The 17,880-nt window shown below is 29.9% G+C and overlaps 3 protein-coding genes across 3 annotated transcripts; 2 read left to right on the top strand and 1 right to left on the bottom strand.

The window, feature by feature from the left end:
- Window positions 1–429: 429 nt before the first annotated feature.
- LOC112756758 (epi-neemfruitin B 7-O-acetyltransferse L7AT-like) lies at window positions 430–1,035 on the top strand. Its single transcript, XM_025805380.1, has one exon. The coding sequence runs from the start codon at window positions 430–432 to the stop codon at window positions 1,033–1,035; it is 606 nt and encodes a 201-aa protein (XP_025661165.1).
- Window positions 1,036–8,660: 7,625 nt separating this feature from the next.
- LOC112759195 (putative UDP-glucuronate:xylan alpha-glucuronosyltransferase 4) lies at window positions 8,661–12,675 on the bottom strand. The gene is made up of 2 exons (XM_025808012.3): window positions 11,862–12,675; window positions 8,661–9,816 (listed from the first exon to the last, which is right to left on the bottom strand). The coding sequence occupies exons 1-2, from the start codon at window positions 12,673–12,675 to the stop codon at window positions 8,843–8,845; spliced, it is 1,788 nt and encodes a 595-aa protein (XP_025663797.2). The 3' UTR covers window positions 8,661–8,842.
- A 1,770-nt stretch (window positions 12,676–14,445) lies between these two features.
- On the top strand, window positions 14,446–15,932 carry LOC112757979 (cyclin-P3-1-like). The gene is made up of 2 exons (XM_025806529.3): window positions 14,446–15,206; window positions 15,655–15,932. The coding sequence occupies exons 1-2, from the start codon at window positions 14,806–14,808 to the stop codon at window positions 15,860–15,862; spliced, it is 609 nt and encodes a 202-aa protein (XP_025662314.1). The 5' UTR covers window positions 14,446–14,805; the 3' UTR covers window positions 15,863–15,932.
- Window positions 15,933–17,880: the final 1,948 nt, after the last annotated feature.

Genomic DNA, 17,880 nt, shown 5'->3' on the forward strand with positions numbered 1-17,880 from the left:
TTCACTGAACAAGTTTATTCAAACTAAAACTACTCCATACTTTGAAGAAGAAACAATGATAGGAGCTCATGTGATTAACATTCAAGTTAATGTCTTTGATTGTGGTGGAATTGCAATTGGATTTTCTTTTTTACATAGGATCAGTGATGGACAGAAAGAATCGGCTGCAACCACAATTCAAAACTTTTGACAGAACCAAATTTTGCTACAAATTCGCTGTTCCCTACAAGTACTTTACATTTCAGAGACTTGTCAAGAAAAACATGGGGTTCCATTTTTAGGAAAGGAAAATGGGTCACAAGGAGGTTTGTGTTCAAAAATTCTGCTATTGCCACACTCAAAGCTCAAGTAGTGGCAAAATTGAAGAATCATCCTAATACTCCTCCTACACGTGTTCAAATAGTTTCTGCCTTGCTGTGGAGGTATTTTATGGCTGCGTCGAAGGATCAATTTGGAACTCAAAGGCCTTCTATACTGATTAACACGCTGAACCTTCGCCGAAGAATGGAAGAGTCTCTACATCCTGAGAATTCTATAGGAAATTTTCTATGGTTGACACCTTTAGAACACATGAGTAATAGTAAAGATGATGAGTTGAGGTTGGATGAGTTGGTGAGTAAATTGAAAAAGTCAATTGAACAAGTTGATAAGGATTTGGTTGCAAGATTGCAAAGTGACGAGGAAGGGAGTTCAATCATAGAAAATGCTCTTAGGAAAATTAGCGGTGAAACATGGTCTAATAATAAGGGTGATGAGGCATTGGAAAGATTAGGTATTACTAGTTGGTGTAACTTTGGAGTCTATGATTTTGATTTTGGATGGGGAAAACCTATGTGGGTGAGTACTATTGGTTTCGAAAGTAATTCAGTGTTAATGAATATGTTAATCTTGATTGATACTAAGTTCAAAGATGGTATAGAAGCTTGGGTTACCTTGGATGAAGAGAAAATGAAGCATTTGGTGTCAAACACTGAATTACTCACTTATGCAACTCTTGATCCAAGTCCTTTGGCAGTGTCTAACTCAAGGTTATAGGCTTGAATCTGTTCATTTTCTTCTTTATCATTAGCCACTTCTTGTTCATAATGAAAGAGAATTAATTGACTAAGTAATTAAAAAAACACGTATGTACTAAGGAGAAATTATTATAGTGTATTTCATATTTTAGTCAAAACTTCTTGTAATTCTCACAATAAAGTGGGTTAATGATTATTAAGCTCCATCTATTATATTATATAGTAAAGAAAAATGAATTAATTTGATGTTTTAATTAAATAGTGTTTTTGGTTTGGTTTGTAAGTTCTTCGTACTTCGGATGTTTTGAGATTTTGAATTTTTTCCCCCTTAAATTGATGTTAAAAAAAAAATGAATATAAGAAGTTTGTGTTCATGCAAATAAGAAGAGAGGTTAATAACATGTCCTATATATGTTAGTCAAAAGAGCTTATGATTTCTATGATATCAGAACTCCAAGACAAAGGAAATGAAATATAATGTGTATATTAATATGTACATGTTTCATGCACATGAACTGATATTACCAGCTACAAAATTACGGCATAGAAAAGTATAGGAGAACAATGAATTTAGTGAATAATGTAGTTATGTATACAGTAAATTTTTTTTTATTTGTAATTTTTATAGAGGTATAGTGTATTTTTATTTATTAAAGCAATTTTAAAATTTATTATTTATATTGTTTATAAAAATTATTGTCTATCTAACAAAACCAATACATTATTATTAATTTGGTAGAAATTCAAATGCAATTAATTTCACGTAAATAATTTAATTGATTTGACTAAATTTTTATCTAATGATTCTCAACTATCAACTTCACAACATGAAGTGGTTATTACTCTCTAATAACCAATTTGAATAAAACTTGACTACATACACGATTTGTACATGTATATACGTAGCAGGATTCGGTTATATGAGGCCGAGTTGGACTATTTTCATGTTTGTATTATAACTCTGAACAAATTAAAGCTCACTATTCTTTTAGAGATGAGATATCCAATGCAAGTGGTGGAAACCTATTGTCTTTAGGGTTGGCATCCTTTATATATAATTTTTAGTGATAATTATATTGAGTTTTATATTTTATTTAATAATGAACAACTATGTGTTAATTTTAATGTGCGAAAAAAAAAATAAATACAAATACAATTTAATCTATTAATTTATGCCTAATTTAAGAGTGAGAATATTTTTTTCTACTCCCAATTGTTTAGAAATATTTTCATATAAAAGTCACTTGTAGCCATCAAGCCATGGCCCGTAGGTCTCAATTTTTATCATCAATAAATGAAAATTTAATCAATGATAATATCTATAAAAAATGTTTAATTCAATCAATCAATTTTTTTTAAAAAAAATCCAAAGTTTATCTAACTCTTTTAGTGATGCACTGAGCACGTGTCATTCTAAGAAGTGATGATAATAATAATTTTATGGCAACCTGCCATTTGCCATATATGGTAAAAAGAATTAAGGAAATGCTATTTAATTTTTTAAATTTTTTATTAGATAAATTAGTGTTCACATAAATTTATTTATCTCTAATTTGAGAAAATGCATAATAATTTTTATAATTTTATTAAATAATAGTAAAAATTAATATGTCTATTTTTTTTTTTACCAAGAGTGACGGCCATAGTTTATCTAAATTTTATAATTTGGGACCGAGTAATCTAGCTTAAACTTAATAATAGTTAAAGCTCGCCGTCCTTCTCAATAAATACGTGTTTAATTTAGTGGGTATAAAATTAAATGAAGGGTTTTAATGGTCTAGAGAAGAGAGATTGAATATATGGTATTTTTTTAATTTGATTAATAAAATCACAAAATTAGAATTTATAATTAAATTACTATTTGGTTTGCGTATTGGATTATGTAGAAGATAATTTTATTTTGTTTTATAAATCATAAAAAATAAAATAAAAACAAAAAAAAAATGATACTTCTATATATCTTGGTTCAGTTATCTAGTGCAATGTAATGTGACTTGAATAATAAATCCGTCGCTTGATCCATCCTAGAAATGTGAACTACTTGTAACTGACCCTTATTTAGCTTATCTCTAATCGCTGAAAATACTTAATTTTATTATAAAAAATTGGGTTTGTTATGAGTAGTACATACAGTACTAATAACAACAACAACAAAGTTTTGTCCTACTAAATGGGGTTGACTATATGAATCAAATGACGTTATTGTGCTCTATTATGTATCATGTCTATAGAGAGACCGTTTACATGTAGATCTCGTTTGACCACCTCATGGATGGTCTTCTTAGGTCTTCCTCTGATCTGCCTTTCACCCTTTGTCCATCTTTCATCTCATCCACCCTCCTGACTGGATGTTCTATCAGTCTTTTTCTCACATGTCCAAACCACCTGAGACGCGATTCAACCATCTTTTTCACAATGGGTGCTACTCCAACTCTCTCCCTTATATCTTCGTTCCTTATTTTATCCAATCGCGTATGACCACTCATCCATCTCAACATCTTCATCTCTACCACACTCATCTTATGTTCGTGCTCCCCTTTAACTGCCCAACACTCCGTACCATAAAGCATAGCCGGTCTTATAGCAATGCGATAGAATTTACTTTTAAATTTTAAAGGCACTTTTTTAATTTGTCGCATATAAAACTAGATGCACTCCACCATTTTGACCAACCTGCTTGGATCCTATGATTTACATTTTGTTCAATCTCTCCATTATCCTGTATGATGCACCCAATATACTTAAAACTTTTAACTTTTTGTAGGATGTTTTCTTCAATCTTCACCTCTATATTAGGGTTTTCCCTTCTCAGACTAAACTTACATTCCATATATTCCGTCTTGCTATAGCTTATGCGCAGACCATACACTTCTAGAGCTTCTCTCCATAACTCCAACTTCTTATTTAGGTCTTCCCTTGACTCTCCCATAAAGACGATATCATCGGCAAAAAGCATGCACCATGGCACAAGCTCTTGGATGTGCTCTGTGAGTACTTCCAAGACTAATGTGAAAAGGTATGGACTTAAGGATGATCCCTGGTGTAATCCTATACCAATAGAAAATTCCTCCGTCACACCACCTTGAGTCTTCACACTAGTTATGGCCCCATCATACATGTCTTTAATTGCACGAATATATGCGATCCTTACTCTCCTCTTTTCTAAAACCTTTCATAAGACCTCCTTTGATACTCTATCATACGCTTTTTCCAAATCAATAAACACCATATGTAGATCCCTTTTATTACTACGATACCTCTCCATCATCCTTCTTAATAGGTATATCGCTTCAGTGGTAGATCTGTCTGGCATAAATCCAAATTGATTCTTTGTTACTTGTGTCTCTTTTCTCAATCTCCATTCTATCACCATTTCCCATAACTTCATGGTATGACTCATAAACTTGATTCCTCTATAGTTTTCGCAACTTTGTATATCCCCTTATTCTTGTAGATAGGTACCAAGGTGCTCTTTCTCCACTCATCAGGCATCTTCTTTAATCTTAAAATCTCATTAAAAAGCTAATATTGTCACAAAAAATTATTGGTGCCATAACAATCTTAACATCCAACTCTTTAAGCAAGTTCTTCAACCAAGTTATCTCTGCTTCACAAGAGGTTAAGTTTTTTAAATTCTACATCAGTTGATGATCTACGTATAGTTTTTTGTTTTCTACAAGACCAAAAAAATCAAGTTAGTCCCAAGATATACACAATAATCAGAAACTGACCTCTTATCTTCAAGGTCTACTGCCCAATTTGAGTAAAAAAAAAAGGCATAGATTTTAGAATCATTTGATTTGTGCAGCACCAAACCTTGATATTTTGTACCTTGTAAATATCTTAAAACTCTTTTTGCTGCTTTCCAATGTGATAGCAGAAGATTTTGCATGAATTGACTTATTTTAAAAACTACAAAAAGACAAATCTAGTTGAGTAATGGTTACAAAGATTCTAGAATAGCTCTATATAATTTCGGATCTTTAAAGCTTTCAGACCCCGTAGAAAGAAGTTGAAGAGAGAAAACCATAGGCGTCGGCATAGGACTAGTAATTTTCATCCCTAATTTTAATAACAACTAAGATATATACTTAGTTTGGAACAAATGCAATGTCTATTAGCTTTTGAAGAATTTCAATGCCAAAGAAATAATTTAACTCTCCAAGATCTTTTAAAGAGAAAACAGAATCTAAATTCTTGATTAAATCATTGATTTGAGTTGCATTATTACCAGTGATTATAATGTCGATCGTGTATATAACATAATATATATATCACAGAACCTGGATCTTTATTAATAAATAAAAATTTATCAGACTTTATATTTTAAAAACTAAAAGAGTACAAAATAGAACTCAACTTTAAGAATTATTCCGTTGGTGCTTATTTCAAGCCATAAAGAGATTTATTATAGCTTACACACATGAGAACCAGTCTTGTCCTCAAAACCAATGAATTGCATCATGTAAATAATTTGATGAAGATCTCCATTTAAGAAGGTCTTGTTAAAATCAAACTACTTTATAACCCATTTACAACTAAAATTTTACAATAGTAAATTAATGGATCTCTCATCTTATAAACTTCTCACTCTTTTTTGTTTTCTTTGATGTGGGACTAACTTCATACATTCCTCACACTTGCAACGTTAACAAAAGCCTCATATTCTTCAAACATGGCCTGTTTCCAATAAGAAACAGTAAAAGCAGCATGTGTACAATGAGCTATTAAGTTACAAAATGAATATCTCCCATACTATCTAAAATAACCATTCGAGTATACTAGCGATAATAAACATCTTCTCAAAAGCTTAAACTGATTTTAGGGTTCACCAAGGATTCAGATCTAGTACTCTAATACTATGTCATGATACCACTCATCCCAAAAGGTTCAGCTGATAGGAAAATGTAACACTAATGATTATATCTCTAATACTTCCTAAACCTCCATTGTACACATTGTATAAATATTCCATTGGCTCCTCATACTTTCCCTTATTTAAATTATTATTGATTTTAGTGAGATTTTATAAACCAATCTGAGAGTTATTTTGTTCAATTTGATCAAGAACAATTTGAGTACCAGAAATAGGCTGCATAGCTGATTGCGTCTAAGTCATTTGTAAAAAGATTTTCTTTTCTAAATTTTGAGTATCAACAATAGAAGTAGAATTGTGAGTATCATAAACTAAGTTAGAAGAAGTAGAATTATTAATAATTTGATGATTAGTGGTATTAAAATTAGTGGAGTAATTAGAGACATTAATCACAATTTTTTATAAAGATGGAAGGACAAGATTATTATGATCAATTAAACTGTAAAATGCAGGCTTAGAAACATTAGAATGGAAGAGAAATTAGCTGCAACATGATGAATGCAAAATACTTGAAATGTATGAGGAGGTAGTTAATTACTATCAAGAGCCTCCAGTGCAGCGCAGCCTTGAAACCATTGTGTTTGTCAGAGATCATCAAAATATCCTTTTGTGGAGTCACATTTTGCTACAAGTTGGTCAGAAAAAAGATAAGGACTCCGCATTTTTCTCTTCCATAAGTGCAAAAATAATGGGTAAGATATTCGAGTTTTCATCTTGCGCGATAGCCAAAAACAAAGTATTGCCATACTTGCCATACAAATGAGTACCGTCAATACTAACTAGCGGCTTGCAATATCGAAATGCCTCAATACAAAGAGAAAATATCCAGAAAAGATGATGAAAATACACGGTACCCTAAACCTGATCACCAACTCTAACCAGAGAAGTCTTCAACAGCGCAATGATTTCCTACTCCATGATGGACTACACTCTAAGGATCCAATGAGGCAACTCGTCATAGGACTCTTTCTAATCTCCATAGATCTGTATTATTGTCTTCTGTTTTGTCATTTAGACCTTCTTGTAACTAGGTCTGAATCCATAGGTTGCTTCAATAGCTTGCTGCAACACTTTTATTGTAACCGTAGCATCGGCTCTAACCAATGAAAAGATCCTCGCATAAATAACATGATAATCAACTTGTTGATGATCTTTAAAATCGATGTAGTCAAGCAAGTGTGAGGTTCATTGTACCTTCTAATCTAAGTACTTTTTCATTATCGAAGTGTGATGCGAATTAACCACATGCAATCTTTACCGAACTCTTTGCATCTTCCATTGTACTTAAGATGATCTGACTCTATCACTCTGTACTCAACTCTACGATGAATGCTATAATCCTTTACACTCAACATAGCTTCCTCCTTATTTTAGAAGGATTGGCCAATTGAAATTCCGTAGCAAAAGTTCCCTCCTGCAATCCTTGACCCCCAAAGATAGGATCTATGTCCAGTTGTTAGCCAATGGCTTCCAAGTTTAAAGTTGAAAAATATGGAGGACGTTGTTGTGTGCTAGAACTTGATGGCCCCTAATGTGTAGGTGGATTGCTCCAGATATCCTTATCACTATCCCCAACAATGTCAACACACTCTTCGTCTGAATCATCCTCTCGCATCGCATTTTCAACTTGATCCGGTTCACCCTCACCTGCAATATCAGAAATCAAATGGGGGTAACCTAACTATCCCAACTGCAACAGATGGAGGATCAGCCAACAGACAAGCAGGCGCAACTACAGGCATCGAGGTAGAATCACCCCCCCAACATAGTCGACTGAGGATTTAGCGCTGATGTCTCAGAACTGTCGACACCATCTTCTAACTTGACATACAGCTCGTGTATTCTCACTTCCGAAAAACTTCGCCGACAATGAAACAAAACCTGCATATCTTTATCGGACCCTACACAAATGTTTCATACTTTACACCAATTGACACAACGGCAATAGGGATATTGTAAAATAATTTCTTTACCCACTTTGTCCCATACACCCCAACTTTTGCAACATACTGATTTAATTTTTAGCTCTGATAACATATTTGATGATTGGACAAAGACACTCAGTGGTTCTCTATTAGTAAACTTAACACCGTATCTTTTGTTTTTTTAAATTTTTCCAGAGCAATGTACTAGAGTTAAAAAACTCTCCTCACTATCCATTTGTGAAAATGACACTATATTTCTTGACAAACGCCTCATATTGGGTATTTATAAACAATTCTTTTATGCATAAACCGCTACTGTGTGCCATGGTTTATGCAAACCAATACTTCTTCAGAAACTGCTATAGCCACTCGCAGTTTTTAGTCAGCATAACTTCTTCAGAAATCGTTACACCCTGTAGTGATTTCTTCCCAGCATAAGTTTTCATGTAAACCGCTACATCATATAGCGAATTATGTTCAATTGGAAACCACTACATCTTGTAGCGGATTTTATAGATATAAAAAATTGCAATTTCGTATGCTGTATTAAAAAATTGTAATATGATAAATTTAGTTTTTAAACAATTTATATACGTAACTTGCCTTAAAAACAAATAAAAATATTTTTTTATTAATCATAAAATATTTTTGTTGTTTATAATTATATCATCTGTAAATATTAATTTTCTCCAACACATATTGAATAATATAATGAGTGTATAAATCAATTAATGAATTATTAAAATAAAATAAAAATGATTCATATATTATAAAAAAATAAGACTATATATAAATAGTTAATTATCATTGATTGAATTAATGGATTCAACCAATTATCCGACGATCAAACTAATAATTCATTATCTCAATAGTTACCGATTTGATTTTGATAACTATGCTATCCATTTGCATACACTTATCAATTTCTCACTCCAAACCCTAATTAAGTTAATTTGATGATACAATAAAACAGCAGTCGAATTAAGCTAAGCATGAAGGTATACTGCTATACTTCAATTAGAATTCTAAGCCACAGGATAATTGTTCCTTCTAGGATCTTTAACCTGAATCTTCGAATGGGCATCAAAAGTACTATCATTCATGGCTATCCTTCTCCACTTTACAATTCTTTGATCCATCTTCTTGCTAAGCCCACAGTAAGATTGCAACTCTTTGGGCATGGCATCATAAACCTGCCACCATTTTTGGTGTGCCAAGTCACTAGCAAACATGCGGTACTCTTCTTTGTCCCAGTTGCAATCATAGTCCCGGTAACACATCCACGGTTTCAACCCTAAATAATGTATGGTGTACAAATCCTCCGGAATCTCATCGTCATCATCATGGTTCCCACTATTATTAGACCTAAAAGTTTTAAGCTTGTTTAGCTTTGATGGCGTCCTATGCCACCATGTGAAGACTTCATTTAAGAAACCTTGGTCACCTCCGTTATAAGATTTCACCTTGTGAATTTTGTCCAACATGTTCTCGAACATGCACTGTGACGGTTCAATCACCATGACCCCGGAATTAAACATAGCTTTCTCGTTGGGTGCAGCGGATAACTGCGGATAATAGAAGAAACCATGTATGCTCTTGAGAACAAGAACATCGGAATCTAGGAAGATGATTTTCTCGTACATTGTGAGTTCCCATATTCGAAGCTTGCTGTAGTTCCACTCGTTGTATGAAGATTTCTTGGCGAAGGGGCTTCGGATGCGTTGGATGCGCTTGATCTTGTTCCAGCCGGCGGCTTTCAGAGCGGTTAAGGATTCGGAGGTGATGGAATCGTCGGCGAGAAGGACAAGGTCTTTGGTTTCGTGGAGGCGGTGGGTATCTTTGTCGGGGTTTTGAATGATGCTCTGAGCAAGAGAAATTGCACCACATACATAAAGCTCTGAAGAATGAAGAATGGTAACATAGGCTGTTCTTGCATTGGGACTGAGGGTAGTGCTGGAATTTTGCTTCTTCTCTGGCCTCCATCTCCATATTTCCTTACCTGAAATTAAAAGGAAACTCATCAATTTTCCATCTTAGATTTTATTAACATTTAACAAACTATTTTTTTCAATATTTTAATATATTTTACTGATTTTTAACTATCAATTTTACGTAACCTAACTGGACATATATTTTTATTTTTTTAAGCTAATAATAATTTAAAAAATGAATAAATTAAAATAGAGAAAATATAAGACGTTAATAAAATATCTGTACAATGTGTACAATGAGATTTAGGAATGTTTGATTCAGTAGGATATCAGATGTTTATTATCCTGGTACTCGGATGGTTATTTTGGATAGTATGGGTGTATTGTGTTTGAAAAATTAGTAGTATTTTATCATGAATGTTCATTTTTTAACTCATATTGGACCAAATAAATAGTCTATTATACACATTGTACAAATATTCTATTGGCTCCCTAGCGGATTCATTAAAACAATAAATATGACATGGTGAAGGATTTAAGTTGTTATTGTAGAGAGAAAAAAGTGTTGATGGATTGTTAAAATAATATTAGTTTCCCCAATATTTTTTTTTTCAATCTATTGTTTTAACTTTATGATTTTATCCCTAGCTAGGTTAATTACTAAACAAGTACTAGTTTAATTATACCTTTAAATTTCTTTCTTTGATTGATATTTTAAATTGCCAAGTATTCATCAAGACAATCACCGATGAAATGTTTAGCTTAATTAAAATAATAGCATCCCTAATTAAATGAATATATTAAATTATTAATGCAATTATGAATATTATATATAAATTTGAAAAAGTTTAGGAAGCCAACAATTTTATTAAAATTTGGCTAGCACTTAATCAGCAAAAGAAAAGTAAACAATTCTATACTATTAAATGTAATCTCACACTATTAAAAATATTAATAATAATTAATTAATGACTACAAATTACAAAATTTACTAGTCTTCTAACACTCTTCTATAAATTTTATCAATATACATTAGCACATGAAATATTAATATGTAATATTTATTAGCTCATAATTAAGGTAGTTGAAACATGAAAGTTGTGCGCTGATCGGATTTGGAAATTGAGATTATCACAAAGATTAACCTTCCATAATTATTAGGATTTTATCTACTGTTAATATATTTTTTATGGTCATCTTAAATGTATATTAAAATTAGTAATTAAAATAAAATATATATTAAAAATAAATTAAAATATATAATTACTGATTTTAATATATAAATAATATTTTTGTATTTTTATTATTTAATGTATTCCTAGCACAAATTTAATTAAAGAGGTATGAACTATGAACATCTAAAAGTGGCATCTAATTACTATTTGATAAATAGTTAAGAAAGAATAAAGAAAAACTAATTTTTAAGTATTTAATATTAGTCAATTTTTTTATTGTTAAATTATTTTTTAACTCTTTTTTTAATTTAAAATTTAAAATTAAAATTTAAAATATAGAATTTAATATTTAAGTTTTAATGTTTAAAATTTAAAATTTTAAAAAATTATTAATTAATATTTACTAAAAAAAGTTGCCTCTTTAGTTTAAGTCATCACTTAATAACATTCAATGATGAAGAGAAACAAAAAATATGTTTAGCAGTAATTACTAATTAGAGTGCAAAAATGTTAGGTATAGATTAAAATTAACTATCAAAATTAACAATAATATATTTGTATATAAATAAATATATAGTTTAACTCATTTTTAATGTATATTTTATATTTTAGTATATATTTTAAATTGATAATTAATTTTAATGTACACCTAAAATAATTGTTATGATCTTATTATTATAACGCAAAAATGATCACAGAACAAAATATACGTGCGTAAAATATTTATAATAACATATAAATTCCAAAAAAAGAAAAATTATACCTCTTACATTTATTCAATTCAGAATACACTAACATCCATAATAAGAATGAGTATAAGGCAAAGTTTTTGAATAAACACACTTAAAAATCGATCATTTTGCACAATTATTGTTATATAGTTAAGTAACTAAAATTAGGACATTATTCACATGAAAATATTTTCATGTAATTAATACCTGGTTCAGCATAAGCAGGTGCAATCTGGCATGAACCAATAGGCATAAGGGTTTTGTGCTTGAGGCTTCTCAAATCAGGCTTGTAAACCCAGTAATACCCACCTTGTTGATTATGATTATTATTATTATTATTATGCATCAAAAGATCATCACACCTGAAAATCTCTTCCATTGGACCACAAGAAGAAGAAGACCCAACAAACACAACATACACAACCCTATGATCAAACTCCACCCAACTCACCCACCCATTCTCCACCGCCAAATTCGCCACCACCAAATTCACTTGCAACCTAAACACATCCCTAACCCCACATGATGGAACCCTGGCCACCACAACATTCATATCATCTTTTGCCGCCGCCATTGCCATTTCCGGGCACTTGGGCTTACCCCATCTCTCATTTTCATCAATCCACTCAGGATACAATTCCTCCCATTTCAAACTCTCATTCACATGATCAAAATTCACAGTTAAAGTCTCTACTTTTGGATGAAGGTGATGATGAAGTGAACCTACTAGTTCTTCGTCGTCTTGGATATTAACTAGGCCTATCTTAATCTTCTCTTCTTTGATGCCTTTTGCTATGACATCAAACCAAGCTGGTTTTGTTCCCTTCTTCTCATGAACATTATTATTATTATTATTATGATCATCGCTTAAGGCGGTGCCAACTAATGGCGGTTTTTGGTGTTTCGCTGAAATTATTATTACAATGATCAATGACGGTATGGAGATAAGTAAAAGACAAATTAGGAAACGTTTTTGCTTCAAAGAAGATGAATGAGGAGAGTGCCTAGGAGGAGTCATCATTTTTGTTCAACTATTAATTACAAAAGGACTCTACTCTAAGGTGGCACTTATATTTATATTTAATGCTTATAATAAAGTCAACAAGTTTTAAGTGGCAGTTTTGCATGAAGACAAGTTGGGTGCACCTTTGAAAACGAAAAGAAGCTAAGGTTAAAAAATAAAAAATAAATGAAACTAAGGATTTGATTTGTGTAATTTGTAATTTTTTAATATTATGGTTGTTAAATCAATTTTATTAAATAGTTAAAATATTTTGATGTCCCTAGGTCATTTTTAGTATTAACTTCAAAAAGTATGTATTATATTATATATATACTAATATACACACTATATTTAAAAGAGAGATAAGAGATTATTTGATGTCCAATTTTCATTTTTCTTTTAAAATATTATTTTTCATATATGCAAATACTATATATAAAATGTTTTTTCATTCTTAGGACTCAAACGTAGGACTATTATTTAGTTACAAAATTAAAACATTTATTATCTTAATTAATATTACATTTAATAATACTATATATATGCTAAATAAAAAATGGTATATTAATAATCACATTAGTTCATGTATGTTAATCTACTACTAACTCAAAATGCATGTATTAGCAATAGGTTCGAAAAGTACCTTCCAACCACTATAAAATTAGGTCCAAATTAAAGATAATGCACTCTATAAACTATTGCTAATAAATAAATTTAGGTTAAGTTATCCTTATCAATTTAATTAAATTTTTAATTGTAGAAATTTTTAATTTACAAAAAAATATTTCGTTAATTCAAATATTTTTTACATTAGTAAAGACTAATAATTGCAAAATTAAAAATAGTATAGAGATCCAATTGAAAAGAAAAAAAAATAAAAATTTAGTTGTAAATTTAGTAAAATTATAGAACGAATAAAGTAATTAAATAACCATAAATTTAAGAATTATGATCACCAAAATAATTAAATTGTTTTAAATAAATAAGAGCAAATTATTAAAATAATATCCAAAAGTTTATAATGCAGATAAAATCATAAAAATAATCTCAAAAGATGCAAACAACAAATAAATTTTTAAAATATTTAAAAATGTGACAAAAATAATTAGATATTAAATGTATTTTTTTAAAAATATTCAAAAATTAAAATTTTGATAAATTTTTTGCAAATATTATTAAAAAAGATACTTTCATCCTTAAAATTTGATAATTTTATGTTAAGTGAATTTTTTTATCTTTTATTGAAAATAACCAATTATTTAAAAAAATAAAAAAATTCTAGAGATCAAATTTTATTTTATATTTTTTTATGCATTTTCTAAATATTTATTTACATATTAACATAAAAATTCGAATCAAATAGATAAGTTATTTACAAAATATAAAAAAAATTTCTTATAAAATATAATATATTGATTATTTTTGTCGTATTTTTTAATTATTTAAAAATTTATTTGTTGTTAGAAATTTTTGAAGATTATTTTTGTTAGCAGTATAAATTATATGGTATTATTTTAGTAGTTAATTTATCCAATAAATAAATAAATCAAATTTACATTTGACCATCTCACCTCGACAACTTGAAATTTCTGCCAACACCCCGAATAATACATAACCCAGACAGATTAGAATTCATTGATACTTGAAAGAAAATGAAAGCTTTGATGGCCCAACCAGATGGAATTGCTTTCACATTTGGCAAAATATGCATATTCGTTCCTCTACCTGTCTGTCATATCTCTAAAATAAGACAAGAATAAACCACTACTTTTCCTTAGAACAAAATTTGATACGTTCTCTCTCTCTCTTTATAGGCCAACAACTTTTGTAGTTTGTAGTCATCAATGATGTTTTTAATAATATGAGATTTAATTCAACGATTTGAGATTACTCACTTTTTTTTTACTAGTTATATGCGGGTCAAAATTTAATAAAATTACTTAGGGGCACAGCAATTTTGTTAAATTCTAGCTAGCATGTAACTAGCAAAGAAAAGTGAGTCATTAGATGAAATTTTAAACCAATCTTACACCGTTAAAATCATCATTGATAACTATTTGAGGCTACAAATCACAAAAGTTGCTACCCCTAACATTCGTCTGTATATATATATATGCACCACTAGCTATGCAATAATAACTAATAATAATGCCTACGAGATCAGAGACATACAAATCACTACTACAAGTTGAAGAATCATCAGAAAATGGCACCTTGATGCCCCGTGCTCTGCTTATTCTGTCCTCTGTTTGGGAGAGATCGATTAAGAAGAATGACAAATTGGTGATGATGATATCATCAAAGAGGAATAATAATAAGAAGGAAAATAATATCACCGTGTTCCATGGATCGAAGGCACCAAAGTTGAGCATCACACGGTACATGGAGCGCATCTTAAAGTATGCACGGTGCAGTTCCTCTTGTTTTGTGATAGCGCAGATATACATTGACAGGTATTTCAGTAAAAATGGTGGATACCTAACTTCCTTCAATGCTCACCGCCTCCTCGTTACAAGCCTTCTTGTTGCTGTCAAATTCGTCGACGATCGGTACCGTACCGTTACTTATCCAAACTTGCATATACAATTACAATCATGTTATATGTGTAAAAAAAATTATATACTATAGGAAATATTTCAAGTGCACCGGGGAGAACCGGCGCACCAATTGTTTTAACAGTTGATTTCAATTAATATATATTATATATATTTTTTATAATTCAGATCAACAGTTAAAATAGCTGAAGTACCGGTATTCTCGGTGCACTTGAAATGTTTCCTATACTATATATTTAAATATAAAATATATATAAAGGTGAAAACTTAGGTACAGTCAATTTCACGTAAAATTAATAATTGAGAGCGGTTAAATAAAAATTTAGTCAAATAATTCAAATCATTTAATAGTTCTTAACTATCATCTTCACGTCAAGTTGACTGCACATTAATTTTTACCATATATAAATATAGGATGATTGATTTTTGGCAATATTTGCAGATATTTTAGCAATGCTTACTATGCTCAAGTAGGGGGAATTAGCACCCAAGAGATGAACAGGATGGAGCTAGAGTTTCTGTTTAGTTTGGAATTTAGATTGTTTGTGACAACTGAAATGTTCGTCAAATACTGTGAGAACCTAGATAAGGTTGATAATATTGGAGAATATCAGATTCGTCGTCCAATAATAAGAAGTAATGCAAAGTAATACAGAGTTTACTCTAATCATGTTTTGTTTGTATAGGGTTTTACAATTAAAAAGATGAAAATTAATTACTTTTTACTTTTAAGTCTTAACTCATATATAAAGAATAAATATATCACTTAATATTTTTTAAAATATCTTTTAATATAAATTTGGAATAAAAACCAAATTGATAATATACAACTGGGATTTTATTCTCTTAAATTTTTATAAAATTAAATAAATTATACTACAAAATTATCATTGTTTACTTTCATATCATTATTGTGCTTGTTTAACTAATTTTTTATTATTTAAAAAAATTATATCTTTTTATAATTGTAAAAGATTTTTGTTAAAATCTTTTTATTTAAATATTAAAAAAAATTAAAGTAGAAGTGAATTTAAATTTTAAATTTTAAAATACAAATTTTTATATATTTAGTATTTACTAAATCTATGTTGGTGGAGAGGTAGAATAACCCTGATGGGTATTACTAATTTTTATTTTCTTTTTAAATTCATAAAAATAATTCATAAGAATATAAAACTTTTTAAAAAAATGCTATTCATTTTTTAAAATATCATCTTTTAAATAGCTTTTAAATTTAATTATTTAATTATAATAATTTTTTAATCACTAATTTTTCGATTTTGTAGGAAAACGTATCTATTGAGATTTAGTTTAATTTTTATATCCTTTAATTCTCTCTCATTTTTAAACTTTTTATACTATTAAGATTTTAGAGTTAATAGCCAAAATTATTTTTGAAAGATACCTCGATCTCCATTTTGGTTCTCAAAAGATAAAATTAATCGAAATCATCTCCGAATGATACACGACTTGGTCACGTTAGTCCTTCTGTCAGTTGTATGATGATGTGTCACGTTAAGTGCCACGTGGCATATGATGACGTGATAGGTTAATGCCACGTGTCACAAGATGATTGGTTGACGTGTCACTTGACATGTAAAAAAGTTATTTATAATCAAAATAGTTCTTGAAAGTTTAGACCTAAATCATTTTCATCCCTAAAATTTTAAAAATTAATCAAATTAGTTCTTATATAATTTTTTTATTTTTTCTTGATAATATTAAATTTAAAATATTTTTTGATACTACTAATTTTAATAGAAATGTAATTGACAAACAAAAAATTAGTAATTGTATATTTTCTTCTTAAAAATTTTTTAATAAAATTATCTTTCTCCTTTAATTCTTCTCAAAATCTCTCTTATTCTTTTCTATTCTAAAACCTTTTTCTTACATTATTACATTTTGCTAGAATATATATATATATATTCAAAATTAAAATGTATGTATTTGTTAACCTAAACAAAGTTATATGTCCAAATTTGTCTGTATGCATGAACGTAGGTAAATAAAAATGTGTAAATTATCTCTAGAACACATTTAAAGTTAAACGGTGGTAACTTAGAGATGAAGAAAGATAACTAATAGTTGGAGAAGATAGTATTTGATTTGATAAGATGAAGGAAGAGAGTAAGGAAAGGAAAAATCGAGACTTGATGATATTAATTAGTCAAGAATAATAAAAATGTAGGATCAATGAGTTGAATGAGTTGAGTGAATTGGAGAATGACGAGATTGAGACATGAATTAATATCGAGAATGAAAATGATAATTATGAGAAATTATTGAATATATTGAGTTTGGGGCGTTGCCCCATGTCAGTTGGGATTTTTTTCCCGTGGTTACTATTAAGCTTGGGGTGTTGTTTCTCCCATGTCAGCCTGGGATTCATCCCATGGATATTATTGAGCTTGGGGCATTCTTTCCTCATGTTAGCTTGGGGAATTCTTTCCTCATGTTAGCTTGGGGATTTTTTCCATGATGTATTTTTGAGCTTGAGAACATGTCGGGATGGCTACGTAACCGACAGTTGATATCAACAGCCATAGGGCAGGCATGCATCATGTACATTTGTTTGTTTTGTCTGCTATGTATTATTTGGGATTGCCTAACTAAATATATACCCTGCTAACTGCTATATTTGCTACTTGTACTACCTGTTTCCTAC

Source organism: Arachis hypogaea, chromosome 16 (assembly GCF_003086295.3).
Source record: "Arachis hypogaea cultivar Tifrunner chromosome 16, arahy.Tifrunner.gnm2.J5K5, whole genome shotgun sequence".
Classification (NCBI taxonomy): Eukaryota; Viridiplantae; Streptophyta; class Magnoliopsida; order Fabales; family Fabaceae; genus Arachis; species Arachis hypogaea.

Bases quoted from the DNA above. Each gene is read 5' to 3' on its own strand.
- LOC112756758 (XM_025805380.1), top strand. From the start codon at position 430: ATGGCTGCGTCGAAGGATCAATTTGGAACTCAAAGGCCTTCTATACTG.
- LOC112759195 (XM_025808012.3), bottom strand. From the start codon at position 12,675: ATGATGACTCCTCCTAGGCACTCTCCTCATTCATCTTCTTTGAAGCAA. The intron at 9,817-11,861 runs GTATTAATTACA...TTTTAATTTCAG, and splicing joins ACCTGCTTATGCTGAACCAG to GTAAGGAAATATGGAGATGG.
- LOC112757979 (XM_025806529.3), top strand. From the start codon at position 14,806: ATGCCTACGAGATCAGAGACATACAAATCACTACTACAAGTTGAAGAA. The intron at 15,207-15,654 runs GTACCGTACCGT...CAATATTTGCAG, and splicing joins GTCAAATTCGTCGACGATCG to ATATTTTAGCAATGCTTACT.